The sequence below is a fragment of the Marmota monax genome, unplaced genomic scaffold (genome assembly GCF_021218885.2).
Source record: "Marmota monax isolate L192 unplaced genomic scaffold, Marmota_monax_Labrador192_F-V1.1 WCK01_AAM20220418_F8-fsc00022, whole genome shotgun sequence".
NCBI classification, from domain to species: Eukaryota; Metazoa; Chordata; class Mammalia; order Rodentia; family Sciuridae; genus Marmota; species Marmota monax.
Genome location: NW_026695215.1, coordinates 28,581,042 through 28,606,961, shown reverse-complemented (window position 1 = coordinate 28,606,961; position 25,920 = coordinate 28,581,042). Strand labels below are relative to the sequence as shown.

Here is a 25,920-nt window from a genome sequence, read left to right as displayed (position 1 = left end):
ATGGAGATTGAGTTGCCTGATGTGCCCTTGGTGAAAATCTTCTCCTATCTGGATGCCTTGAGCTTGCTACAGGCTTCGCAAGTGAGCAAGGTAAAGGCTCCAGTCTCTCTACTGCTTTGACAGAATTGACCAGCTTCCTGCCCACACTCCTCTACCTTGTCAGACCCCTTCCACCTCTCAGCCTCAGCCATGGATCTTGGCTACCCCAGCATTACACCCACACAGCCTTCCTTCATTCCTTAAGTTTACTTTGTTCAGATCCACCCACTTAGCTCTGATACCAGTATCCCTAGAATCCATTCACTTCTCTTAACCAGTTGTGCATCAGTTTGCAGAATAGCAAAATACTTTGAGGGTTTGGGGGTAGTCCTCATTCACTGAGTGCCTCACATTCTGTTAAATGGAAAGGATAAGCTGATACACAGGACTTATTTTGACTAAATGATCCTTGAGGTTCCTATTTCAAGTCCTAGAAAATCACTTCTTCCTCGGAACTCTCACAGGAATATGGAGTGCCTGGATTAGCAATGATAGGTCTCTGCTGTTCCTACTTCCCTCTCTCCAGACTGGGAAGGCATTGAGAGCTGGGATTGTGTCAGATTAATCTTTGTGGGTCCAGGCCCGAGAATAAATGCAAGCAGAAGAGAAGCCAATGTTTGTGTATTGATTGCTTATCCATTGCCTTCTCTCTCATATTGGAATAAGGTTGCAGAAAGTGATTTGCTATGGAGGTGAGTAAGAAAACGGGGAGAGTAAGGTGGGAAGGAAAGAGGAGGCCATCTAATTGTGTGTTTGCGCTGTGTACTTTGGTCTGTGTGCATCTGTGTTGTGGGAGGCCCATAGAAAGGTTAGCATGAATATAGGGCTCATATGACAACAGTGGCTCTGAGGAGATGAGCTGAGGGTCACCTGATAGGATTATGACTCCTGTTTCCAGGAGGATGTGTCTAAAGAAATGGCACTTCTGCAACTTCACCTATGAGCACCTGGGCACACAGACATGGAAGCAGTTATTCCTCCACCAAACAAAGCAGGAGCATCGGATGGCATGTGCACAGCCAGAAGACTTCATCTACAAAGAAGCAGCTGGGAACCTTGGTATGCCTTGGAGAAGCATGATAAACTTGTTTTCAGAGGTCTACTCTATTTTTCCCCATATGCAGTTTTGTGTACTCATTCAGTGAAAGGGAAAGGGATTAAAATTTAGTGTGCCTGGGTTGCTGTGATAGCCACATCACCAGTGTTCCTGCTTCCTGTGTCTGAACAGAATGAAGGAACCAGAGTGATTGTTTCACAACATAAAATAGGGCTCTACTACTCTCTTTTTCCAAAAGTTTCTACCTGTCCTAGAAAAAATATTTGGGGGGGGCGGAATTAATGGATAAACTCCTAAATAGCAAAGGCTCTACTGTTCATTTTATCCCTGATACCTCTGTTAATACTTGTAACAGTTCTCTGAAGAGTTTTTTAAAGAGCATTATAGTTGTACATGGTAGTTGGGTTCATTCTGACAAAACCATATATACAAAGAATTTTATTTTAATCCCCATTCCCCCATCTCTTCTCTTTCTCCCTCCCTCCCCCTATTCTCCTTCCTCTACTCATCTTCCTTTTGTTCATTTATTTATTTGGTTGGTTTTTGGTACTGGGGATTAAACTCAGGGGCATTCAATCACTGAGCCACATCCCCAGCCCTATTTTGTATTTTATTTAGAGACAGGGTCTCACCGAGTTGCTTAGCACCTCACAGTTGCTGAGGCTGGCTTTGAACTCACAATCCTCCTCTCTCAGCCTCCCAAGCCACTGGGATTACAGGCATGTGCTACCACATCCAGCTCATTTATTTTTGATTGGTACTTTCTATATATTCATAAAGGTGAAATTCCCTTTGGTACTTTTATATATGCCTATAACATGATTTTTCAAATTTATTATATATTTTCATGGAGAGATTCTAATATCCATGAATCTATGGATTAATTCTAATACCCATTAATCTATGGAAACAGATTAAAGAGAAAAAGTAAGTTTTCCAATATCTCCTAATCACCAATTACCAATCTATAACAGGACCCCATATTTGACTGACTCTAAAGCCCAGTTTCTGTCTTTTCCATAATTGCTACCCAGAAAAGCCCTGGAAGGGTGCATCGTCCCTGTGGTCCCTTCCCCCTCCCTCTCTCTCTCTGCTTCCTCACTTTACAGAGAGTTGTTTAGCTTTTCTCCACTGGGCCCTTCCCCCATGATGTGCTGCCTCACTTTGGGCCCAGAGCCATGAGTTGGCTGCCTGTGGACTGAGACTTCTAAAACCATGAGTCCCACATAAACTTTTCTTCTTCTAAGTTGTTGTCAGGTATTTTGGTCACAATGATGAAAAAGCTAACTAGCCGGATGTGGTGGCACATGCCTATAATCTCAGAGGCTTGGGGGCTGAGGCAGGAGGATCACAAGTTCAAAGCCAGCCTCAGCAATTTAGCAAGGCCCTAAGCAACTTAGCGAGACCCTGTCACTAAATAAAAAAAATTTTAAAAGCCTGGAATGTGGCTCAGTGGTTAAGCAACCCTGTAATCAATCCCCACACACCACACAAAGAAAGAAAGAAAGAAAGAAAGAAAGAAAGAAAGAAAGAAAGAAAGAAAGAAAGAAAGAAAGAAAAGGAATGCTAACTAAAACAGAATGCATTGTGATATATTCATACATGTGCATAGCATAATGTGGTCAATTTCATATGCCAGTTTCTCCCCTTTTCCTCCTCTCCTCCCTCACCCTTTCTCCCCTGTTTCTATTTTACTGCTCTCCCCTGTTTTCATGAAATATTCTTTCTTATTTCTTTTTTTCCTCTTTAGCTTCCACATATGAGAGAAAAAGTTCCACCCTTGATTTGGAGCCTGGCTTATTTCACATAACATTATGTTTTCCAGTTCCATTCATTTACCAGCAAATGACATAATTTCATTCTTTATGGTTGAGTAGAACTCCATTTGTGTGTGTGTGTGTGTGTTTGTGTGTTTGTATGTGTATGTTTATCCATTAATTGTGTGTGTATGTGTGTGTGTGTGTGTGTGTATCCCTTCATCTGCTGATGGACACCTGGGTTGGTTCGATAACTTGGCTATTGTGCCTTGTGCTGCTATAAACATTGATGTGCATATATCACTATAGTATGCTGATTTTTAGTTCTTTTGGATAAATGCCAAGGAGTGAGATAGCTGGTTGTTCCATTCCTCGTCTCTATTCAGCTTTCCAAAGTGATTGCACCAACAATGCATAAAAGTATCTTTTTCCAGCCAAGTACCGTGGGGCACACCTATATTCCCAGCAGCTCAGAAGGCTGAGGTAGGAGGATCACAAGTTCAAAGCCAGCCTCAGCAAAAGCAAGGAACTAAGCAACTCAGTGAGACCCTATCTCAAAATAAAATACAATATAGGGCTGGAGATGTGGCTCAGGGTTTGAATGCCCCTAAGTTCAATCCTTAATACTCACCCGCCAAAAAGTATCTTTTTCCATGGATGAGAGGGTAATATGGTATGATATCCATCACCACATTGATTGCCAGGGTTGATTTGACTGATCTGGCTGGCTAAGCAGGTGTTCCCTTCCTTTCCCCAACACTTGTTTTTATCACATTTTTCAAGAATCAGTTGGCTGTAAATGCATGGAATTATCTGGGTTCTCTATTCTGTTCCCTTGGTGTATGTATCTGTTTTTATGCCAATACTTGGGTTTTTTTATTGTTTGGTTTGGGTTGGGTTGGGTTTTATTTGGTTTGATTTTGTTATTGTTGTTTTGGTACTATGGCTCTGTAGTATGTCTTGAAATCAGGTATTGTGTGATCTCCAGCAGTTCTCTTTTCACACAAGATTGCTTTGACTATTGTGGGTCTTTTATTCTTCCAGATGAATTTTAGTATTGTATTTTCGGGTTCTGTGAAGAATGTCATTGGTATTTTGATGGGAAGCATTGAATCTGTAGATTACTTTGGTTTAGTATAGGCACTTTAGCAATAATAATTCTTCCAAACCATGAAGTTTTTCCATCTTTTAATGTCTTCATCTTCAATTTGTTTCTTCCATGTCTTAAAATTTTTCGTGCCTGGCTATTGTGAATGGGATTGCTTTCATGATTTCTTTCTCAGCAAATTGATATATATTGGTATATGGACAAGCTACTGATTTCTATGTTGATTTTGTATCCTCCTACTTTACTGAATTTATCAGTTGTAATGGTCTTTTGGTGGAGTCTTCAGGTGTGTATTTGTGTAGAATCGTATCATCCACAATTAGGGATAATTTGACTTCCTCCTTTCCTATTTATATGTCTTTTATTTCTTTCTCTTGCCTAATTGCTCTAAAATTTCTAGTACTATGTTAAATAAGAATACTAAGAGTGGACACCCTTGTCTTATTCCTTAAATAAACAAGTTTTACCCCATTCAGTATAATGTTGGCTATAAGCTTGTCATATATAGTGCTTACTATGTTGAAGTATGATTCTTCTCTACCTAATATGTTCAAGGATTTTTATCATGAAAAGATATCAAATTTTATTGAATGCTTTTTTTCTGCATCTATTTAGGTGATCATATGATTTTCATCCTTGATTCTGTTTGTGATGTCTATTAATTTTCATATGTTGAACCATGCTTGATTCATATTAGTTTTCATGAAACCAATTTGACCATGATCTATGATATTTTTGATGTCCTGTTGAGTTTGATTTGCTAGTATTTTGCTGAATATTTTTTCATCTATGTTCATCAAGTATATGTTCTCACAGTTTGAGAAGCATTGTGTTAAATGTTTGGTAAGCCAGGCTCAGTGATGCTCATCTATATTCCCAGTGACTCAGGAAGCCAAGGCAGGAGGATCACAAGTTCAAAGCCAGCTTCAGTAACTTAGTGAAGGCCTAAGTAATTTATATAGCCCTTATTATGTTGAAGTATGCAAGACCCTGTCTCAAATTTTAAAAAATAAAATAAAAAAGGCTGGGGATATGGCTCTGTGTTTAAGCACACCTGTATTCAGTCCCTGGTAGAAAGAAAGAAAGGAAGGAAGGAAGGAAGGAAGGAAGGAAGGAAGGAAGGAAGGAAGGAAAAGTTAGTTGAATAAGAGGCTAGAGTTGTAGTTCAGCGATAGAGCATTTGCCTAGAATGCACAGGGTCCTAGGTTCAATCCTCAACCCTACCAAAAAAAAAAAAGTTTAGTAAAATTCAATACTGATGCCTTCTGGTCTGGATTTTTCTTTGCTGGAAAACTATACTACTGATTCAATTTCATTTATTGTCATTGGTCTATTCAGGTTTTTTATAGCTTCTTACTTCAATTTTGGTAAGCCATATAGGTCCATAAATTTGTTTATTTCCTTTAGATTTTCCAATTTTTAGCAGCTTTTCAAAATAATTCCTAATAATCTTTTAAAAGTCCAAATGTCTATAGTATCAGTTGTAATATCTCCTTTTATCTCTAATTTTATTTACTTGGGTCTTCTTATATGATCTCTATCTCTCTAAGATTTGACAAATTTATCTTTTCAAAGAACCAACTCTCTTTCATTGATCCTTTGTATTGTTTTTAGGACTCTATTTCATTTATTTCTACTCCGATCTTTATTATTTCTTTCCTTCTAATTTTGAGTATGTTTTATTCTTGCTTTTCTAAGATCTTGAGATGCATAATTATGTTTACATTTTTATTTTAAATCTTCCTCTTTTTTAATTTAAGTACTCAGTGCTATAAACTTTCCTCTTAGTACTGCTTTTGCTGTAAGACAGGTTTCTGTATATTGTTTCCATTTTCATTTTTTTCAAGGAATTTTTTTAACTTCCCTTCTGACTTCCTCAATGACCGCTATTTGTTCAAAAGTGTGTTGTTCAGCCTCCATGTATTTGTATAATTTCTAAAGTTTTCCTTGCTGTTGATCTCTAGTTTTATTCCATTATAATCAGAAAAGATACAAGATATGATTTCAAATTTTTTAATTTGACTTGTGGCTGACTACAGAAATTTCCATGTGCTGACAAAAAATATATTATTCCACAGCTGTTGGATGGAATGTTTTCTAAATGTCTGTTAAGTCTATTTGATCTATATTTAGTTTAATTCGGATGTTTCTTTGTTGATTTGGTGGCCGGAGGTAGGATCTGAATGATCTATCCATTGATGAGAGTGGGATATTGAAATCCCCTACTATTATTGTATTGAAGCCTATCTCTTCCTTTTGGTTTATTAGTGTTTGTCTTATAAAACTGGCTGCTTCATTATTAGGCATGTAGAGATTAATAATCATCATATCTTCTTAATTAACTCAGTAATCATTATATAGTGACCTTCGTGGTCCCTTCTTATTGTTTTTGTTTTAAAGTCTTATCAGATACAAATATAGCTATTTCTACTTATTATCACATTCCATTTTCTTGGAATATCATTTTCCATCCTTTCATTTTCAGCCTGTGTGTGTCCTTATTGAGAGATGAGTTATATGTATGCAACATATCATTTGGTATTGTTTTTAGTGCATTCAACCAGACTATAACTTTTAACTGGAAAATTAAGACAGTTTACATTCAGAATTATTATTGAAAGGTATGGACTCATGCCTGTCATTTTGTTGATTTTCTTCTGGTTGCTGAATATTCTGTTTCTTCTTTCTTTAATCACCTTTGTGGTTTGATTTATGTTCTGACAATATTTGATTCTTTTCTGTTTACTATTTGTGTATCTACCCTTCTAGTGGTATTTATATTTTCACTTGCTATCATGATGCTAGTTCTCTTTCTTCCACTTCTGGGTATAGGACTTCCTTAAGCATTTTTTGTAAAGTTGGTCTAGTGGTTAATTTTCTTTAGTTTTGCTTATCTTGTAAGGTCTACTTCTGCTTCAATTCTGAAGGATAGCCTTGCTGAGCATGGTAATTTTGATTGGCAGTTATTTTCTTTCAGGATTTGAAATATATCACTCCATGGCCTCCTCCTGGAATACATCATTCCCTGCCTTCCTCCTCAGTTTCTACTGATAAATCTGCTCTTAGTCTAATGAGGTTGCCCTTAAAAGTGAAGTGGCACTTTTCTCTTGAAAATTTTAAAATTCTTTCTTTGTCCTGTAATTTTGACAGTTTGACTATAATATGTCATGGTGAGGAGCATGTCTACTTGAAGTTGTATAGACATCACATGCCTCAGTGTCCATGTATTTCCCAAGATTAGGGAAGTTTTCTGATATTGTTTAATTGAAGAGGTTTTCTGTGCCCTTAACTTTTTTTCTTCCCCTTTGAGGAGAAAATGCTGAGATAAACATTTGATCTTTTAATGGTGTCCCAATGATCTTGGATGCTCTCTTCATTCTTATTTCTGATTTATTTCTTTTTTAAAAAAATACTTATTATTTTTAGTTGTAGTTGGACACAATCTCTTTTATTTTTACATGGTGCTGAGGATCGAATCCAGGGCCTCACACATACTAGGCAAGTGCTCTACCGCTGAGCCACAAACCCAGCCACTCTGCTTTATTTCTGAATGTAATATTTCAAAAGACCTGTCTTCAAATTCCAATGTCATTTCTTCCACTTCTAATCTATAGTTGAAGCTTTCAACTGAATTTTTTCTCCATTTCCAATATTTCTAACTAACTGGGTCTTTTTAACCAAAAAAAAAATCTCTCAATCTCTCTCTCTCTCTCTCTCTCTCTCTCTCCCCACACCGCCCTCCTGATTTTCTTAATCACATCCTGCATTATCTCCCTAATTTTGTTTCACTTGTTGTCTGTTTTCTGTTGTAACTTATTCAGCTTTCTTAAAATTAATCTTTTGAATTCTTTTTTTTTTTTGAAGCACCAAAAACTAATTTATTTAAGAACTTTGACCAGGTTATGGAACAATAATAATGGATAATCACAAACTGGGTGACCTGGGAATAGGAATGGAGATAGGATCCTTAAGAGATGGGAAGGAGGAGAAAGATCATCAGAAAAGAAGAGGAGATAGACTCCCTGTAAGCTTGAGGGTGTAATTCTTGACACATTCTGCCCTTGACTCCAGAGGCTGCCTGCTGTTTATCTGTTTTCACAGGTTAGAGTTACCTGTTATTTGCTATTCTCTCTACAGCTCTCCAGAGACCCAACCACAGCAGGCGCAGGGAGAGAAACATTCTCCAGTCCAGAGGTAGCATCAGTAATTTTACCTTCAGACTGAAGCTCAGTATAAAAAAAAAAATAAATAAATAAATAAATAAGGCTACAAAGCTTAGATTCCAAATGTTGACTCATCATTAAATCTTTTAAAAGAATTTTCATGGCTCTTTTTTTCCTAGAATCAGAGAAACACTCCATTTTATACTATAAACTTTTACCAACACAAAGTGCACACTAGTGCGTAGGTGCGGTAGTGCAGGCTCCCATCCCGCTGCCCCGGTTCATGCCTGCATTCTATAAACCTGTAGGAATCCCACCTAACAGCTTTTCTCAGCAGTGTGAGTTGTTAATATGTTATGTAGCATCCTCCCTTGATGACAAATGGGAATTGATGGATAAATAGCCCTGGCAGGGGAACTCTGAGGTGTCAGCTATGGTGCTGTAATAAGCACATTTTCTAGTTTCTGTATTCGGTGCTTAGATGCTTAGACCTAGGAGTCTTTGCTGACTCCAGAAAAACCGTCCCTCCCAGGGCTACCCAGTTCCTAGTGATAGGAGAGGACTTAACCTGCAGATGCACTTGTCATATGCAAACCAACCCATCCAGAACCCATGCCTTGGTCACCACCTTTAGATGATCTCACTGGCTCCCACTCTAGGCCATTATCCACCTGCCCAAATCACCCCAAGGCCAAGTACCAGATGACTGAGCCCTCTTGCCTTAGGATCTGCCCAAATTATCCAAACTAGCCCACTACCAGCCTGCTCCTTCCCTGCCCATTACTTCCCTCAGAAACCACAAGAAAGTCTTTCGCCCATGTTTTCTCCTGATTCCTTGGCCTCCTGACCAACCTGGTGCTTCCCTAGGTGGCCTCTCCGGGGTGGGACCTATCCCCTCCTCTTGAGATCTGCAGGTGTAACAAGTTACCTTTTCATCATCTCCTGATCTTCCAGCCTTGTCAGACCTGAATAATAACTAAACCTACGTTTTAAAGCAACCATCTCCCACACTTCTCCAATGAGTTTGAGCCCCAGGTATCCAAAACACTCATCTGCTCCACAGCTTTTGAATTCTTTATCAGGAATCTAGCCACTTAACTATCTTTGGAATAGTTACTAAAGAGTAACAATCTTTAAGAGGTGTCATATTGCCTTGCTTTTTCATATTTCTTGTGCTCCTACATTGAGATTTGCACATCTGGTGAAATGGATACTTCTATCATTTTTATGGGATGGCCTTCTTATTATGCAGCTTTCTCCTCAAGATGAATATTCCAGAATCTGTTTGTTATGCTGAATTTATCTCCAGCTGGGTACTATAATGTAATTTCCTTGTAGCTTCTTGGGCTATGATAGGTCAATTTGGGTACAGTGTACTGTATCAGAGTCAGACACTGTCTCTGTGGGTCATGCATGAGTGGGGACTCAGTAGCAGTTCAGGAAGATATTGTGTAGGTAGCAGAGTGTGTGGGGTGAAAGCTGTGTAATTACTCTGACAATGGAGTGACAGCCCCTATCAGGTGGAGGGAGTTTTCTCAGGCACTGATCATAATTCTGTTACTTGAATGGGTCTCTGGTATTCCATTAGTGAGAAGGGGCCTGAAGCACTTGTTATCTAATGAGATACTGGTGTGAGGCCAGGTGCTTCATGGGTAGAGGCAGGAAAGGAATCCCTGTACCCTTCTGTGCAGTCACACCCAGGCTTCCCAGCACCATATGTCAGACCAGGTATGGGGGCAACAGATGCAGCATGCCTGCACAGGTAAAGTCGGGGCAACTGAGCAGGTTACCTGCATAAGTGCAGTGAGAGCAAATGTTTTGTGATTCCTCTGTACTGCTACTATAAGCAGAACCTACCAAGAGCAAAACCTTAGACACCCCCCACAGCTGTGCATACTTAAGGATAGGGCAACAGCCAGGGGCATTTCTCCCCCTGATTCAGTTGTAGTATCCACCAGGGATCAAGCAGGAGTGGATCATGGCTGGAGTTGGGTAAAATTCCTCTCATCTGGGGTGCTTGAAGGATAAAAGGAGAGCAGAACACACTGGGCTTGGTGGCACACGCCAGTAATCCCAGCAGCTCAGAAGGCTGAGGCAGGAGGATCAAGAATTCAAAGCCAGCCTCAGCAAAAAGCAAGGCCCTAAGCAACTCAGTGAGACCCTGTCTCTAAATAAAATACAAAATAGGGCTGGGGAATGTGGTTCAGTGGCCAAGTGCTCCTGAATTCAATCCCCAGTACCGAGAGAGACAGAGAGAGAGAGAGAGAGAGAGAGAGAGAGAGAGAGAGAGAGAGAGAGAGAGAGCGCAATACAAGGTCAGCATAGAGCAAAGACTCTTTTCAGACCTTCTTTGGTGTGCATCTTGGAGCATGACTACATTTGGAGCTGCAGTAATGTTGTTTAAAACGGCCCCAACACCCCTCTGTGGGTAGGGGAGCAATAGACTCTCAGAGCTGTTTATCCACCTTGTTATTTGGTAGGCACCCTTGCATGGTTCTGGGAGAAGGGTGGCAGGAACTATGCAGGCAACTTCCTTCAGTCCTGGCAAACATGTGAAACCGCAGAGGCCAAGTTCCTGGCCTCAGAGGGCACACTCCCCATCCCCCAATTCTTATAGAGGGCACCTCCTGTTCCCCTCCACATCATAACACCCATTCCCCACTGAGGAGTGCTCTCAGCAATTTGTGTCAGCCACTCCACCAAGCCAAGTCTAGTTCATGAGGCAGTCACCCCCTGAGACAATGCAGTGGAATGTCTGTGGGATCCTAGAAATGAGAATATTGCAGCAGTTTCTGACTCCTAAAGCAGTCCAAATTCAGACACTAGGTCCCTTCTCAAGATGGCTTCTATCTGCAGCATTCTTGGTTCACTGGGATATAAAGTGAATTCCTTTTCCAAAGCCAGACTACTGTAAAGATCTCAGTACAATTGTATATTTAGGCTGTAAGACTGCCAGGGCCATGAAACTTTGCCAATATCTGAACTGATAGAGTTTGCTGGAACTTTTTTACCTTCATTCCTTCAGAGGGGAGATTAACCCTCCTCCAGACCAGAATGTCAAGTAAGGAGATATTTTCTCTTGCTATACTGCCATCTCAGGTCTCTGGACTTAACAAGGTTTCCATCTTTCTACTGTTGAATTCCAGTGTTCCCCTGTCGCCTCAGTCTTCACATATACACCTGTTGCTTTAGTTCTTCCTTGTGAAAAAGCAAATGAATGCTGGGTACCTCTATTCAGCCATCTTCCCCCCACCCCCAACCACCCGCTGTTGTCTCAGGAATTTGCTTTTCAATATGTATTTCTATTGTTTAAACTTGTATAAGTTCTTATTTACTACCAGTAACACAAAGTGACTTCATGAAATAATCTTTTGGTGTTATGTATCTTCATTACCTTTTTACTGCCTCTTTGTCAATGATTGGCATTTGTTATGTTGGCTTTTGCAGAAAATTATCTCTAACTGATTTCCTCAAAGGTGTATAAAGTTCTTGTGAGAATTAACAAGGTAGTGCAAGGAACACTGGATTGGGAGTTGGAAGACTTCAAAGTGGGTCCCCAATTATTGTATTTTCTTGGATTTTTCTATTTGTATTTCTCTCTCCCTTTCTGAAAAAAAATGTGTAATGACTCTTAAATCCCAGGGTCTTTTGAAGTATGATAAGTGCCCTCTTACAAATATTTACAGAGAAACTTTAAAACTTTCAGAAGGGTATCTCTTAGGTGACTTTTTCTAGATGATGCCAGTCATCATATCCCTGAGAACATTTAAGCAGCCCAATGATCAGACAGCAAAGAATCCTGACATCCTGCCAACAGCAAACACCAACTTTCAATTATGCTTGTTTGTTTTTGTGGTGACGGGGATTGAACCCAGGGCCATGTGCATGCAAGGCAAGCACTGTACCAACTGAGCTATATCTCTAGCCCAACCAACTTGCAATCATATGATTGTGTCATCTTGGCAGCAGATTCTCCAGCCCCAGTCAATCCTTTAGCCAATGACTTCTACAACCTCATGAGAGACTCTAAGCCAGAATGACTCAGTTAATCCATTCTTCGCTTTTTAATTCACAGAAACTGTGTGAGATAATGAGTATTTATTGCTTTAATTCTCAATGTTATTTGTTATATAACAATTTATAACTGGTATAGTCTTTAGAACCTAGACGCAGAGTGCTGCTATAACAAAAACCTAAAATGTAGAATAAGCTTTAGAACCAGGCAGTGGGCATAAGTTGAGGAGACTCAGAAGAGACAGTTGAGTTTTAAATGATTATCAAAAATCTCATAGCTTTCATGAGAGCTTCAAGGAAAATATAAGAAATATTATTAGACAATGGAGAAAATGGGTCCTTGTCATAGTGGCAGAAGTTTAGCAATAGTGTCACCCATGTAAAGTGAAAAATTAGAAAATGTATCCAACAAATTGAATAATGTTGCTAAAGACATTTCCTGGCAGAATTCTCAATGCTGACCATTTTTGCTGCTCATAGTAAAATGCAAGAGAAAATAAAGCAGTTAAAGTAATGACTTCCAAATAAAGGTGAGTTAGGAATTACTGGTTTTGAAAATCCACAGCCTCTTCAGATGGAAAATGATGCTAAATCAAGTAATAGGTTCCAAATGAAGATCAAATCAGAAAATCATACTACAAAGATAAAACCAAAGGAATGGTTGCAAATTTCTTTGATATATTTCAGAAATAAGCAAGGAAGTGCCTTGGAGAATTGTTAAGTCAATGAGACTTATAAGAACCTTAAGGCATTATCCTCAGTAGCCACAGCAGAATACCAAGATATAAAAGGATAAAAGGATTCATCTCAAAGACATGTGAGTATAGTTGTATAGTAGCAAAAACTCCAATAAGGCTCTTAAAAACCCACAAAGTTTTTCAAAGAATGACACTGGAAAAAGAAAAAACAATGACATTGGCAGAAACATTGCCAAATTGAGTTTAAAGGGGAAATACATTACAAATATATTTTACAAAGGAGAAGCAGGCTTTAGTTCCCAAAACTTTTACAGGCAGGAAGTAGGCTCCAAAAACTACTCAGCTATAAATTTGGCCCACTGTACATGGTGGACAGAGGACAGAACAAAGAGCCACAATGAATCTTTCTTAAGAGCTTGACTCCTAATCAGCAAACTACCAGCATATTCTCTATTGAATTTTAAAAGTTCTGTTTACCAGTGGTTTATTGGTGCTTCCCATTCTATTTTTCCATTTTCCACTTTTTTAAATGGCAGTGACTATCATCCTATACACGTGTACCCTGCCCTTGTATTGTGGGGACATGGAGGATAAATAACTTGTATATTTAGTTCAAAGATTTCACATCAAAATCAACTGAATCTTTACCTGTACCTAATGTATACCTGTATCTAATTAAACAATGAGATCTGAGATTTTTCAATGATGCTGTAATTAATGAATTGGAAGGTAGTGAGTGTATTTTCATGTGGGAGGAAAATGAAATATTAGGGTCCACAGGGTGGACTATGGCAGCCAATCTCTAAGATGGCCCCAACATCTTTGCCCCATAGTATTCATGATCTTGTGTTTACTGCCACATTGAATAGGGCTGACCTACGTAACCAATAAGATGTTGTAGAAATAATGGTGTGTAACTTCTGAAGCTGTACCATGAAAGACACTTATACTAGGGTCACTGGCTCTTAGAATAGCCATAATATGATGAAGATAGATAGTCAAGCAGACTTATAAAGATTGTGTGGTGAGGTACAGAGGACTCCTGCCAGTATTCAGCACCAAATTGCTGGCCATGTGAGTTAGATATTTTGAAAATGAAACTCGACTGCAACCTCATGAGAGATCCAGAACTAGAACTACCTTCTCAAGCTGCATCTGAATTTACAACCCAACAGAAATGGATATTTAAAAAGCATGTTGATTTAAGTCACTAAATATTGGGATGGTTTATTACATGGCAGTAGATTACTAGCACCAGAAAGGTAAATTGTTATAGTGTAATCAAGTAAAGATTACATTTGAGAAGGATGAAATGGTTATTAAATAAATCAAGGACAGTTTGGAGGGGGGCTTAGAAATTGGTTACCTTGAATTATAACCAAGTGGTTATAATTTACTAAATTCACACACATATTTGTTTTTATATGATATACCTCACAATTTTAAAAAAGACTAAAGAAAAGTCTGCAGAAGTAACAATTTCTTCTGTTTTGTTTGCAGTGTAAAATTTTGATGATAGAATAATTATTTTCATGATGATTGCTACATTTTGAACTCCTAGAATTCCCAAGACAGAATTCTGTTTCGAAACGTAATAACAGCCCCAAAAGAAGCCACGATAGGAGGTAACTTGCTGGATGTTGCAAGTTGGTTAAGAGGCAGAACTGATTAGAGCACAGAGTCTGATCATTCTTTATGTTCTTCACATTCTGAGTTCCTGCCTCTGAGCACAATGCATAGTTCCTGTTTTCATATTCACTCCCACCATCAAATAATTGAGATGTTTAGGATCTTGATGTCCTTTTCCCAAAAGCAAGAAATGGGTCTGGGTTGGGATAGGGTTCCAAGTAAGCATTAGCAGAATGAAAACACAATGGGTATGAAGAGTTCCTGGAACACCAAATGTTGCTCTTGCTCTCTAGGGCACTATGATCTGGTCAAGCCCAGTACAGCAGTTCAATATCACCAATTTGGAGACCCTCCCTCAGATGCATCTCGCGATCACTGCAGATATGGGAGAAAACAAGTGGAACTGTCGTGACAGGGATCCTCTGGCTACCTGCGCCATGGCTCAAATCTGTTTTTCCTTGAATGCTTTTCTCACAAAGGATGGGCCATTCCTGATGGTAAGTGAGCCCCACACCTTAAGTGGGTGCACAAAATAAAATTCTTGCTGCTGCTTTGAAGACACTGAGGTCCTATTACTGTCATATCTCGATCTGTCTTCTACCCTAGGAGTTGATCACAAAATACCAACGATTTTTGACCATAAAAACCTGCATTCCATTTTGACTTTTGACCTACCTCATGTATATTTCCCCAGCCATAATTCTATGGGGAAAATAAAGTCCCTGAATTATGTTGTATCTCTGTCTCTTCTTTCAGTGTACATTGTTGTCCATGAACTTGGGCAGGGACAGTGGAGAGTAAGATGTGAATTTTGGCAAACATTGAGAAGAAAACAGTGCCAAAGTGCCTATAAATAACTGTCCTTGGCAAGAGTGTTTGGGGGCTTAGGAAATTTTATTCCATAGTATTATCCCAACAATTTTGGGAGGCAAGCTGATCAGAAGTTTGGATCTCCAATAAATGACTGAAGAAATGGCAGTATATATTGAGTACTTTAGGATATCACATCTTTTTCTGTTGACATGGTGGTGATGCTTTGGTTGCAGGTGGGTGATTCTGATGGTAACATCCACACATTTACAATACCTGAGTTAAGGGATATTTCTGAAGTCCATGCATTTCAACATAGCATTGATATTCTACACTGCTCTCCTGACAAGAAATGGGTCTTTTCATGTGGGATACATCAACATATTTTTTCAAAGGTAGGTGCTGTTCTGTGAACTTCAAGTTTAGGATAGGAGGGTCAAGCATTAGGAAGATCAAGTTGGGAAGTATCTGAGGAACTGCAGGGCCAGCAAGGAATTGGCATAGTGCTCCCTCCTCTCTAAGGAGAATCTGTTCATAAGCAGAATCTGCTCAAATAGTCAGAAAACAATATTTCTTTAAGCAGAATCTGCTCAAATAGTCAGAAAACAATATTTCTTTAAGCAATAGTATCCAGTTGCAGTGACAAATGTTTATTAATGGAAATATGTTCATGAAACCTAAAGGAAAGTGAAAGGGAGATCCAAAAAAAAAGGAGGGGCTGGGATTATGGCTCAGCAGTAGAGCGCTCACCTAGCATGGGCAGGACCCGGGTTCGATCCTCAGCAGCATATAAAAATAAAGGCATTGTGTTGTGTCCATCTACATCTAAAAATAATAATTTTTTTAAAAAGTATCTTTAGTGAGCTTGTTCACTTTTGCTTTCCAAATTTTTATCTACCTTGGTTAGAAAGTAGAGAAGTCCAAGAAGAAATCTATGTATGTCTCTTAGAGTTACCCTAAGGAAGTCTTTGGCCTCTGAGCAGGCCATCTGTAGCATGGCACCTTGACTAGTTTTCCAAGAAGGGAAAATTGATATAACCACCTCATTTTGATCAGGAGTCCAATGTGGCAAGATGATTTTGTAACCCTTCAGCCTTGCATCAAGGACTCCATTCTATCTGTGAACATCCTGGTAAGATAAGAAGACAGTGAGCTCCTCTTTATACTTTGGAGTGGAAGCAGTAATTGTTTAACCTTTCCTAAGAGGCAGAACAGAGCTTTGGGCATAGGAGGAGAACTCTTACAGTGGCTTGTCTGGAGTCCCTCCTATACTGAGATTCTCTACCTTCCCCCTTCACCTGATTTCACTCTCTCCTTAGATTGTTTTCACAGAGTGTTTATTGAGACCATCAGAACATAGCACCCCCCTGTATTTCACTCTCCCATTTGCATCATGCAACAGAGGCTGCTGGACTCCAAGGAGAGAAAACGGGATAACACTGATGTACCAGAGAGGTTCCCACAAAAAAAAAACAGGATTTACCACTTTTGATCTAACAACAGAAAGCCCTGAGGGTTAAAAAGTCATTCCAGGTAGATTATGCAACATTAGAAATACTTGTTTCTATTCCTTATTCCGCATGCACTCCTATTAAGCTACAAATAGACATGAAGAGGTTGGTCTATGTAAAGGGACCAGAGAATTTCCTTAGCTGGGTGTGACCCCGTGCCTATTTGACTCTTATTCATGCTGATCTCTTAAGTTCACCCTGCTCTCTGGGGAAGAAACATTTTGATTTCTATTATGTTTTAGGGCCTGGGTTCCAATGCACATTTCCAGTAAAGGCTTCTTTTCAATGTTTAAGCTATTATGTATTGTCCATAATCTTCTGTTCCTATGTCAGGGTACCTATTATCTTGGTGGCATGGATTTGTCAGGCCACTTCATTGTCCTCGCTGGACTGGAGTTCCATGGAAGTAGGAAGTATTTTTTTTTTTTTTTTACTCAATGCAAGATTATCTGTCTTATTCCTTAAGAATAAAACATTCAGGGTCACTCCAGGTGAATTGGGCTGCACAAAATAACCATACATGAGATAGAGATACCTTTTTCTTTGGGGTCCTGTGACGGTTCCTCTGACCTTAAAGGTCTGCAGAAAGAACACAAGTGAGCACGTGCTGAACCCTTTTATTGAGGAGAAGCCATTCAAATGAGGCAAGGGGTCAAGTTTCAGGGGGGTTGAGTCTAGCTTCATGATGTTTGCTGTCAGCGGATTGATATCTAGGAAGGCCATCCACAAAGGCAGAGCAAAAGAAGGGGACACACAAAGGGCATTTCCATGGAATATTCTATCCCAAACAGGGCAAAGGGGTAAAATCACAAAGGAATAGGTGAGCATAGCTCAATCCACGGGGCAACATGCCTATGTCTGAAGACGCATTCTCAAACTTCCGGGACTGGGGCAACATCCAGGTCACTACAAGATGTAGTGATGGCCAGAGCCTCTCTGCTCAGGGAAGGAGAATGTGAAATCATTCAGACTGGCTGCCCACAGTTATTGTTCTAACTAAACAATTTGCCTATAATATGTATATGTGTGTATGTGTGAGTTATACGAAAACAGCACATCAGATTGCAAGTTTTCTGTTGCCAGTTCATATAGACAGCCCTAATTGGATGGGAGTCAGTGATGGAAGTATTATTGTTGTTGAGAGTGGGCCATACCTGTTCCTCTTCACCATTAATGGCCTCATGCTAGAACGATGTGAGAGCCACCAGAGCATGATCAGCAACATATGGGTGGTACATACGATGCTTCTCTCTCTCTCTCTTTTTTTTTTTCCATGTCAGGGATTGAACCCAGGGCCTCACTCTGTCACTGAGCTGTATCCTAGTCCCTTTCCCTATTTTTTGATCTGAGCTTGACTCATTATCCATTCACTCTCAGGTGTCCTTTGAAGGATTCTCTCCATATCCTTGCAGCATCCATGGATTGTTCTTTACATGTGTACATGTGGGAAGAGGGAGGCTATTACCCATATCTCAAGAAGTGCTGTCACCTGGAATACCTGGGGAACAGTCTGACACCAAGCTGGTAAGCCCTGTTTTGTGACAAACTTTTCTTGTGAATTCTTATTTCTACATAAAAATAAATGAAAGGATAATAGGTTTTTGAAATTCTTTGTAGATAAATATATGAATAAACTTATAATTGGAAACAGAATTGCTGGGGTTATAGCTCAGTGGCAGAGCCCTTGCCTAGCGTGTGTGAGGCAGTGGTTTTGATCCTCAGCACTACATAATAAATAAATAAAATAAAGGTATTGTGTCCATCTATAACTAAAAAAAAAAAATTTAAGAGAGAATTGGTAGTTCTTGGAGTCACGGTACTTGCAATAGACATAAAAAGACTTTCCAAAATGGCACTCAATTTTTATTTCCACAAGCAGTAAGTGGAAGATTGGATACTCAATATCCTATTTTACCTGCAAAATTTGGGCCTTTTATTTTTTTAAGTTTATCAGTCATTTGTGTTGCCTCTTTGTGAGCTGCCTTTACTTCTACTTTGCTATTTTCCTTTTGGAGTGCTTGCCTTCAGCAAAGATGTCTCCTTAAAATTTTACACATTGCCAGGCAAAGTGGTGCATGCCTGTAATCCCAGTGGCTCTGGAGGCTGAGGCAGGAGGATTGTGAGTTCAAAGCCAGCCTCAGCAATGGCAAGGTGCTAAGCAACCCAGTGAGACCCTGTCTCTAAATAAAATACAAAATACGGCTGGGGATGTGGCTCAGTGGTTGAGTGCACCTGAGTTCAATCCTTAGTACCCAAATAAATAAATAAATAAATAGTACTGTCTCAATTTTTTTTATTACTAGTATGTAGAAATACAAGTGTCTTTTATATGTTAACTTCGTCCTGCAAACTTGCTAAACTTATTTATTCTTTATTCTAACAGGTTTTGTTTTTTGTTTATTCTTTGTGGGGGACAGATTTTTGGAGGGGTTTTGTTTGTTTTGTTCTGTTTTTGTGGTACTGGAGATTAAACCTAAGGGTATGCTACCTCTGAGCTAGATCCCTATCCTTTTTATTTTTTATTTTGAGACAGGATCTTGGTAAGATACTGAGGCTGGTCTTGAACTTTTGATCCTCCTGGCTTATCTTCCTTTGTCACTGGGATTACAAGTGTCTGCCACTGTTTCCAACATCTAATATATTTCATTTCTATTTGCAGATAAATTATGGGAGGTTTCTAGGTAGACAATCATATTATATTAATAGAGACTATTTTCTTCCATTCCAACATGTGCATTTACTCCCTAATCCTGCTTTACTGTTTTGGCTATAACCTTCAGCACAATGTTGGAGTAGATAAAAAGTGTTCAGTCTTTCACTATTATTATATTCACCATTTTTTTTGTAGATGCCATTTATGGGATTAAGTTCTCTTGTAGTCCTAGTTTGCTGAGAGTTTTGTCATGAATAAATGTTGAACTTTTCCAAATGCTTTCCTCACATAAATTGTGATAAGCATATGGGTTTTCTTCTTTAGATTATTGGTAGGGTAAATTATATTAATTAACTTCCTTTGTTTTGATCAGGACATAAAACTTTATTTTTAAATCCATGATTCACAAATAATTGTATATATTATGTATGTCTTCATGTATGTATACATTTGTATATAATTAAATCAAACTAATTAACATATTCATCACCTCACATAATTTTTTGAGATGAGAACATTTAAAATCTACTTTTGGAAATTTGCAAAGAATTAATTACTACTAACTGTAGACATCAATAATGCACCAAAGATCTCCAAAATTTATTCCTGTCTAAAACTTTGTACGTTTTGACTACATTTTCCCATTCCCCTTCTACACCCCACACTCAATTGCCATTCTACTCTCTACTTCAATGAGTTCAGTTTTGTTCTAGATTCTATATATAATTGAAATCAAACAGTATTTGTCTTTCTGTATCTGGTTTGTTTCACTTAGCATAAATGTCACATAGTGACATGATGAATCCATGCTGATTCATCTTGGAGTCACAGCACTTGCAATAGACATGAAAAGACATCAAAATAATGACAAACGTCCTTATTTTCCTGAATAGTATTCCATGTATATATATATACCACATTTTCTTCCTTAATCCATTGATGTACACTTAGGTTTATCCCATATTTCGGATATTGTGAAGAATGTCTCAATGAACAAGGGAGTACAGGTATCTCTTAACTTATCTCCATTCCTTTGGATATATACCCAGAAGTAGATTACTATATCATATAGTAAATCTATTTTTAATGTTTTGAGGAACTTCCATACTGTTTTCCACAATAATGTACCAATTTACAGTTTCAACCAACACTTTACAAGTGTTCCCTTTTTTCCACACCTTTGTCAACACTTGTTATCTTTAGTCTTTTTGACAATAGCCATTCTAACAAATGTGAGGTGATACTTGTATTTTAATTTCCATTTCTTTGATGCAAAATATTAAGCATTTTTTCTTATATTTGTTAGCTATTTATGTATGTGTTTTGGGGATAGGTCTATTCAGGTCATTTGTTCCTGTTTTTCATAGGGTGATTTATTTTCTTATTGAGTTATTTCAGCTCTATTATCTATTTGGATATTAGTCACTTATCTGATATATAATTTGCAAATATTTTCTCCCAATTTGTGGTTTTTTCTCTTCACCCTGTTAATTATTTCCTTTGCTATGCAAAAACTTTTCAGTTTGATGCAATACCATTTTTCAATTTTTGCTTTTATTGCCTCTGAGTTTGGAATTTTATCCAAGAAATCTCTGACCAGACCAATGTCATGGAGCTTTCACCCTTTATTTTCTTCTAGTAGAGTTTTACACTTTGGGGTTTTATATAAGGTGTGAGATAGATCTAATTTCATTCTTCGGCATATGGATATCCAGGTTTCCCAATACTAATTATTAAAGAGCCTGTTATTTCCCCATTATGTGTTCTTGGCAACTTTGTCAAAAATGAGGCAGGAGGATTGCGAGTTCAAAGTCAGCCTCAGCAATGGCAAGGCACTTAGCAACTCATTGAAACCCTGTCTCTAAATAAAATACAAAATAGGGCTGCGGATGTGGCTCAGTGGTTGAGTGCCCCTGAGTTCAATTCCTGGTACCCTCGCAAAAAAGATTAACTAACCATAAATGTGTGCTTACTTCTGGGCTCTAAATACTACCTATTTCATTGATTGATGTGTCTTGTTTTTATGCCAATACTATGATCTTTTGATTACCAGATCTCTGTGTAATGTATTTTGAAACAGTATTGTCATATCTCCAGATTTGTTCGTTTTGGTCAAGATGGCTTTGACTACTGAGAAATCCATTGTCATTCAAATCTGTCATTCTATAAAATGTGCTATTCTCTGATTTAAAGTTATTTTCTTTGTCTTTAGTTTTCAGAGACTTGATTATGATGTTTTTAGTGTGAATTTCTTAAGAGTTTAACATGTTTGGGTTTGATCAGCTTTTTGAATCTGTAGATTTACCAGTTTGGGGATTTTTCTTTTGTTTGTTTTGTTTGTGCTGGAGACTGAATCTAGGGACTTGTATATGCAATGTATGAGGTCTAGCACTGAACTGTACCCCAGCTCCTTAGGAAGTTATTACTTGTCTATGCATACTCGAGAGAAAGGGGATACCACTTCTACTTACCATAGTACAAAGGTGGTCAACAAGGCTGTAACCCCATGAGCAGATTGGGATTGCTACTCCTTCAGATGATACTCAGTATAACTTGGCTGGATCTATGCAGTTACTCAATATTTAAGAGTATGATTAAAGAACCAATTGGGATAAATACTTATAGTTTTGTTGGGTTCTAATTTAATATCAACAATGGATATATCTAGTTTCCATTTCACCCACTGATCTTGTTTCTTCTGCCAGCAGCCAGGTCTCCCGGGCAATATGTGATAACATGAGCATAGTACGCGTGGTGTCAAGAGCTCATGAATCCAACATTCTGGTGATAAATATTTTGAATGTGTAACATGGAAACCAATGGAGTTAATTTTGCATCCTCATCCTTCTCCTTGATGTAGTAAAGATAATTCTGTTTGCAAGACCAGAATGATGATTTAAATGCTATTAAGAAATGGTTATATATATAGTGAATTAGACTCATGACAGATGTTATGAACAGGCGCTATACAGATAGAGTGTGGAGCAAAACATCCTTTAGAATGCAAATAAGGTAATAAAATGCAAATAGTCATAGATACACAGTTCCAAACAATTCAAGGGGAATATGTTATGGGGAAGATTTTCAACTGTAAACTTAGATTGACACAGATTCTTTCACTTTTAAATCAGCCTCAATCCATGTTCTTGCCTATAAACAACCACACACACACACACACACACACACACACAAAAAAAACCTTTGTCAAATCTGAGCCAAAAAACAAAGTATTAAAAAGACATAGAGGTTAATATTTAATGACCTACCTGACAGCTGTTCAAAGTAGATATGATGGGCTGGGGCTCAGCAGTAAATAACTTGTCTAGCACGCGTGAGGCATTTGGTTGATCCTCAGCACCACGTAAAAATAAAAGTATTCATCTACAAATTTATTTATTTATTTATTTATTTATTTATTTATTTATTTATTTATTTATTTTGAGACACTGTCTCAAAATAAAGAATTCCTTGTGTGTGTGTGTGTGTGTGTAAAACAAATGTGACCCCACTAAGAATGTCATTTATCATAAAGGCAGATGGTTTGTCTTTTTTAAAAAAAGACATATCAGGCATGGTGGAGTACACAAGTTCAAAGCCAGCCTGGGCAACTTAAGACCCTGTCTCAAAATTTTAAAAAAGGGCTGGGGATGTAGTTCAGTGGTAAAGTACCCCTGGGTTCAATCCCCAGTACTATTTAAAAAATAAAAAGGAACTGTGCTGGATACAGTGTAATTCCAGCAGCTCTGGAGGTTGAGACAGGAAGATCATAAACTAGGGAACTTAGTGAGATCCTGTCTCAAAGTTAAAAAAAAAAAAAAAAAAAAGGGCATGTGGGGGGATCCAAGATGATGGAATAGAAGAGAAACTGTTTCTGGCTGCTCTGTGCATGAATCCAAGGAAGCAGTCAGGCAGCTTCTCCACAAGGTCTCCCTAGACGGAATACAACATCTCAGAGCATGCGACAGGACCCCTAAACAACAGATTTTCACAGAAACAACCAGTGCTGCGACTACCTATGCAGAAAGCAGAGCCTCTGTGTTCCACTAAGATTCCAGACTCCAGACCCAAAGCCCGCAGTTCGAGCATACACACAGCTCTCAAGCGGCGGCGTAGCAGAATCACTAAATCGGCACCTCTGCAGAACTCTAGACTGCGCTCCACTCCGACGCAGGTCACCTGACTGCGTTCTAGCCACAGCACAAGGACATCCCAGCTACCCCCACCTCACCAGACACCCAGGTGCTGGAAGCAGACCAACTCCATTTTAGAAAACCTTTCTCACCATTTTTTGGTGGGCATGGGTGCAGATCTCCAACTGAAGAGGTACCTGGTTTCTAACTCCCCCTCCCCCCATCTGCAAAAACTCGGCACAGTGACTACCCAGCACAAAAATTTCTCTCAGTAGAACAGAAGCGCAGTGCCACCAGGGCGCTGCCCACCTGGTGTGAACCACCAACTGCGAGAGGTCCTGAAGTTGGGACCTGATAAGCAACAGAGAGTCTAAAACCAGGCAGGAGAGGGAAGATGATAGGGGTGTTGGGGGGGGGGGACTCAAGTCTTCTCACCCTGGTTACCTACACCACCCTGAGGGCAGAGATTCAAGCTTAAAATAGACAATTCCACCTACTGGAAGAGAAGCAGGAAATAAACGGAATTCTAAGAGTATTTTTTTCCTTCTTATCCTTTTTCTTTCTCCTCTACCCTTCTATCCTCTGGCACTCACAACCCCAACATATGTGAAACCAAGAACTTTGCATGAAATAGAATATTGAGAACTGAGTCACCAGAATAATATAATATAGAGGAATTGCATAAGCCCCGCCCCTTTTCTTTTTTTCTCTTTCTTTCCTTTTCTTCTTTCAACCTCCAAATTTTACTATTTTTATATCCTGTAATTTTGTAAATACATATGTGTGTTTGTTTTTATGTACTCTACTGTCCTCCCACGTACTTGTCTACCCTAAATTACCTCCTTTCTATTCCCCTGTTACTAACCCTCTTCATTAGAGTTCGCCTCCAAATTTCCTAAGTTATATTAACCCCATACCCTCACATCTTTCCCCCTTAGCATATTGTCCTACCCCCGACTCCCAGTTCACTGTCTGCCACCAGAAATTGTACACCTTTTATGAAACTACTGATTATATTTTAAATAATAATCCAACATTTCTGGACATTGAGACTAACTATAAATGTCTTAATAACAATAATTTGTTCATTGTTGATGTATTGTTGATATTGGAATCTATTAACACTATCCTTCCCCACAAAGGAGGGATCTCAAAGGAACCATACAAGAGCACTACAAATCTATAGGGTAAAAACAATAACACATCAGTCCCACAGAGCTGGAAAGAAAGAAACACGAGCAACATGAAAAGACAAGAGAAGAAAGTACCACAAACAATTCAAGACAACACATCATTAGAAGAATGGACAGCTCCAGCAGAAAAAAAATACAGAGAAAGATTTCAGGATATACATGATTAAAATGTTTTGGGATCTCAAAGAATTCATTGGAGAACAAATACAGGCAGTGAAAGATCACTTTGACAATGAGCTACATAAACAATACAAGAAGCAAAAGATCACCTCAACAGGGAGATAGAAGTTATGCAAAAAAAAAAAAAAAAAAAAAACAGAAATACTTGAAGTGAAAGAAATAATAAACCAAATTAAAAACTCAAACAAGAGCATCACCAACAGAGTAGAACACTTAGAATATAGGACATCAGACAATGAAGATAAAGTATATCATCTTGAAAAGAATGTAGCTAGCACAGCAAAAATAAGAAACCACTAGTAGAACATCCAATAAATATGGGATAGCATAAAGAGACCAAATTTAAGAGTTATTGGGATAGAGGAAGGCATAGAGGTCCAAACCAAAGGAATGAGCAATCTGTTCAATGAAATACTACCAGAAAACTTTCCAGACATGAAGAATGAAACAGAAATCCAAATCCAAGAAGCCTACAGGATGCTGAACGTGCAGAATCACAACAGATCCACACCAAGACACATTATAATGAAAATGCCCAACATACAGAACAAGAAGAGAATTTTAAAAGCCCCAAGAGAAAGAAATCAGATTACATATAAGGGTAAACTAATTAGAATAATGGCAGATTTTTCAACAGAAACCCTGAAAGCTAGAAGATCCTGAAACAACATATTTCAAGCCCTGAAAGATAATAGATGCCAACCAAGAATCTTGTATCCAGCAAAATTAAGCTTCAGATTTGAAGATGAAATAAAAACCTTCCACAATAAACAAAAGTTAAAAGAATTTACAGCTAGAAAACTGGCACTACAAAACATCCTTGGCAAAATATTTCATGAAGAGGAACTGAAAAACAACAATGAAAACCAGCAGAGGAAGGTAGTACACTAAAGGAAAAACTAATAAAAGAGGAAAACCAAGTCAAGTTAAATAACAAATATGGCTGGAAATACAAACCATATCTCAATAGTATCCTTA

The 25,920-nt window shown here is 38.5% G+C and overlaps 1 protein-coding gene across 1 annotated transcript; it reads left to right on the top strand.

The window, feature by feature from the left end:
* Fbxw12 (F-box and WD repeat domain containing 12) lies at positions 1 to 22,350 on the top strand. The gene is made up of 10 exons (XM_046431806.2): positions 1 to 91; positions 695 to 731; positions 938 to 1,098; positions 9,816 to 9,886; positions 14,759 to 14,962; positions 15,512 to 15,670; positions 16,595 to 16,790; positions 17,840 to 18,018; positions 18,177 to 18,310; positions 22,145 to 22,350. The coding sequence occupies exons 1-10, from the start codon at positions 1 to 3 to the stop codon at positions 22,245 to 22,247; spliced, it is 1,335 nt and encodes a 444-aa protein (XP_046287762.1). The 3' UTR covers positions 22,248 to 22,350.
* The last annotated feature ends 3,570 nt before the right edge of the window (positions 22,351 to 25,920 follow it).

What these genes read in the sequence shown, in the direction of transcription:
- Fbxw12 (XM_046431806.2), top strand. Translation starts at nt 1, where the DNA reads ATGGAGATTGAGTTGCCTGATGTGCCCTTGGTGAAAATCTTCTCCTAT. An exon ending in GGCTTCGCAAGTGAGCAAGG is followed by an intron (nt 92 to 694) that starts TAAAGGCTCCAG and finishes CTTCTCTCTCAT; the next exon opens with ATTGGAATAAGGTTGCAGAA. An exon ending in GAAAGTGATTTGCTATGGAG is followed by an intron (nt 732 to 937) that starts GTGAGTAAGAAA and finishes TCCTGTTTCCAG; the next exon opens with GAGGATGTGTCTAAAGAAAT.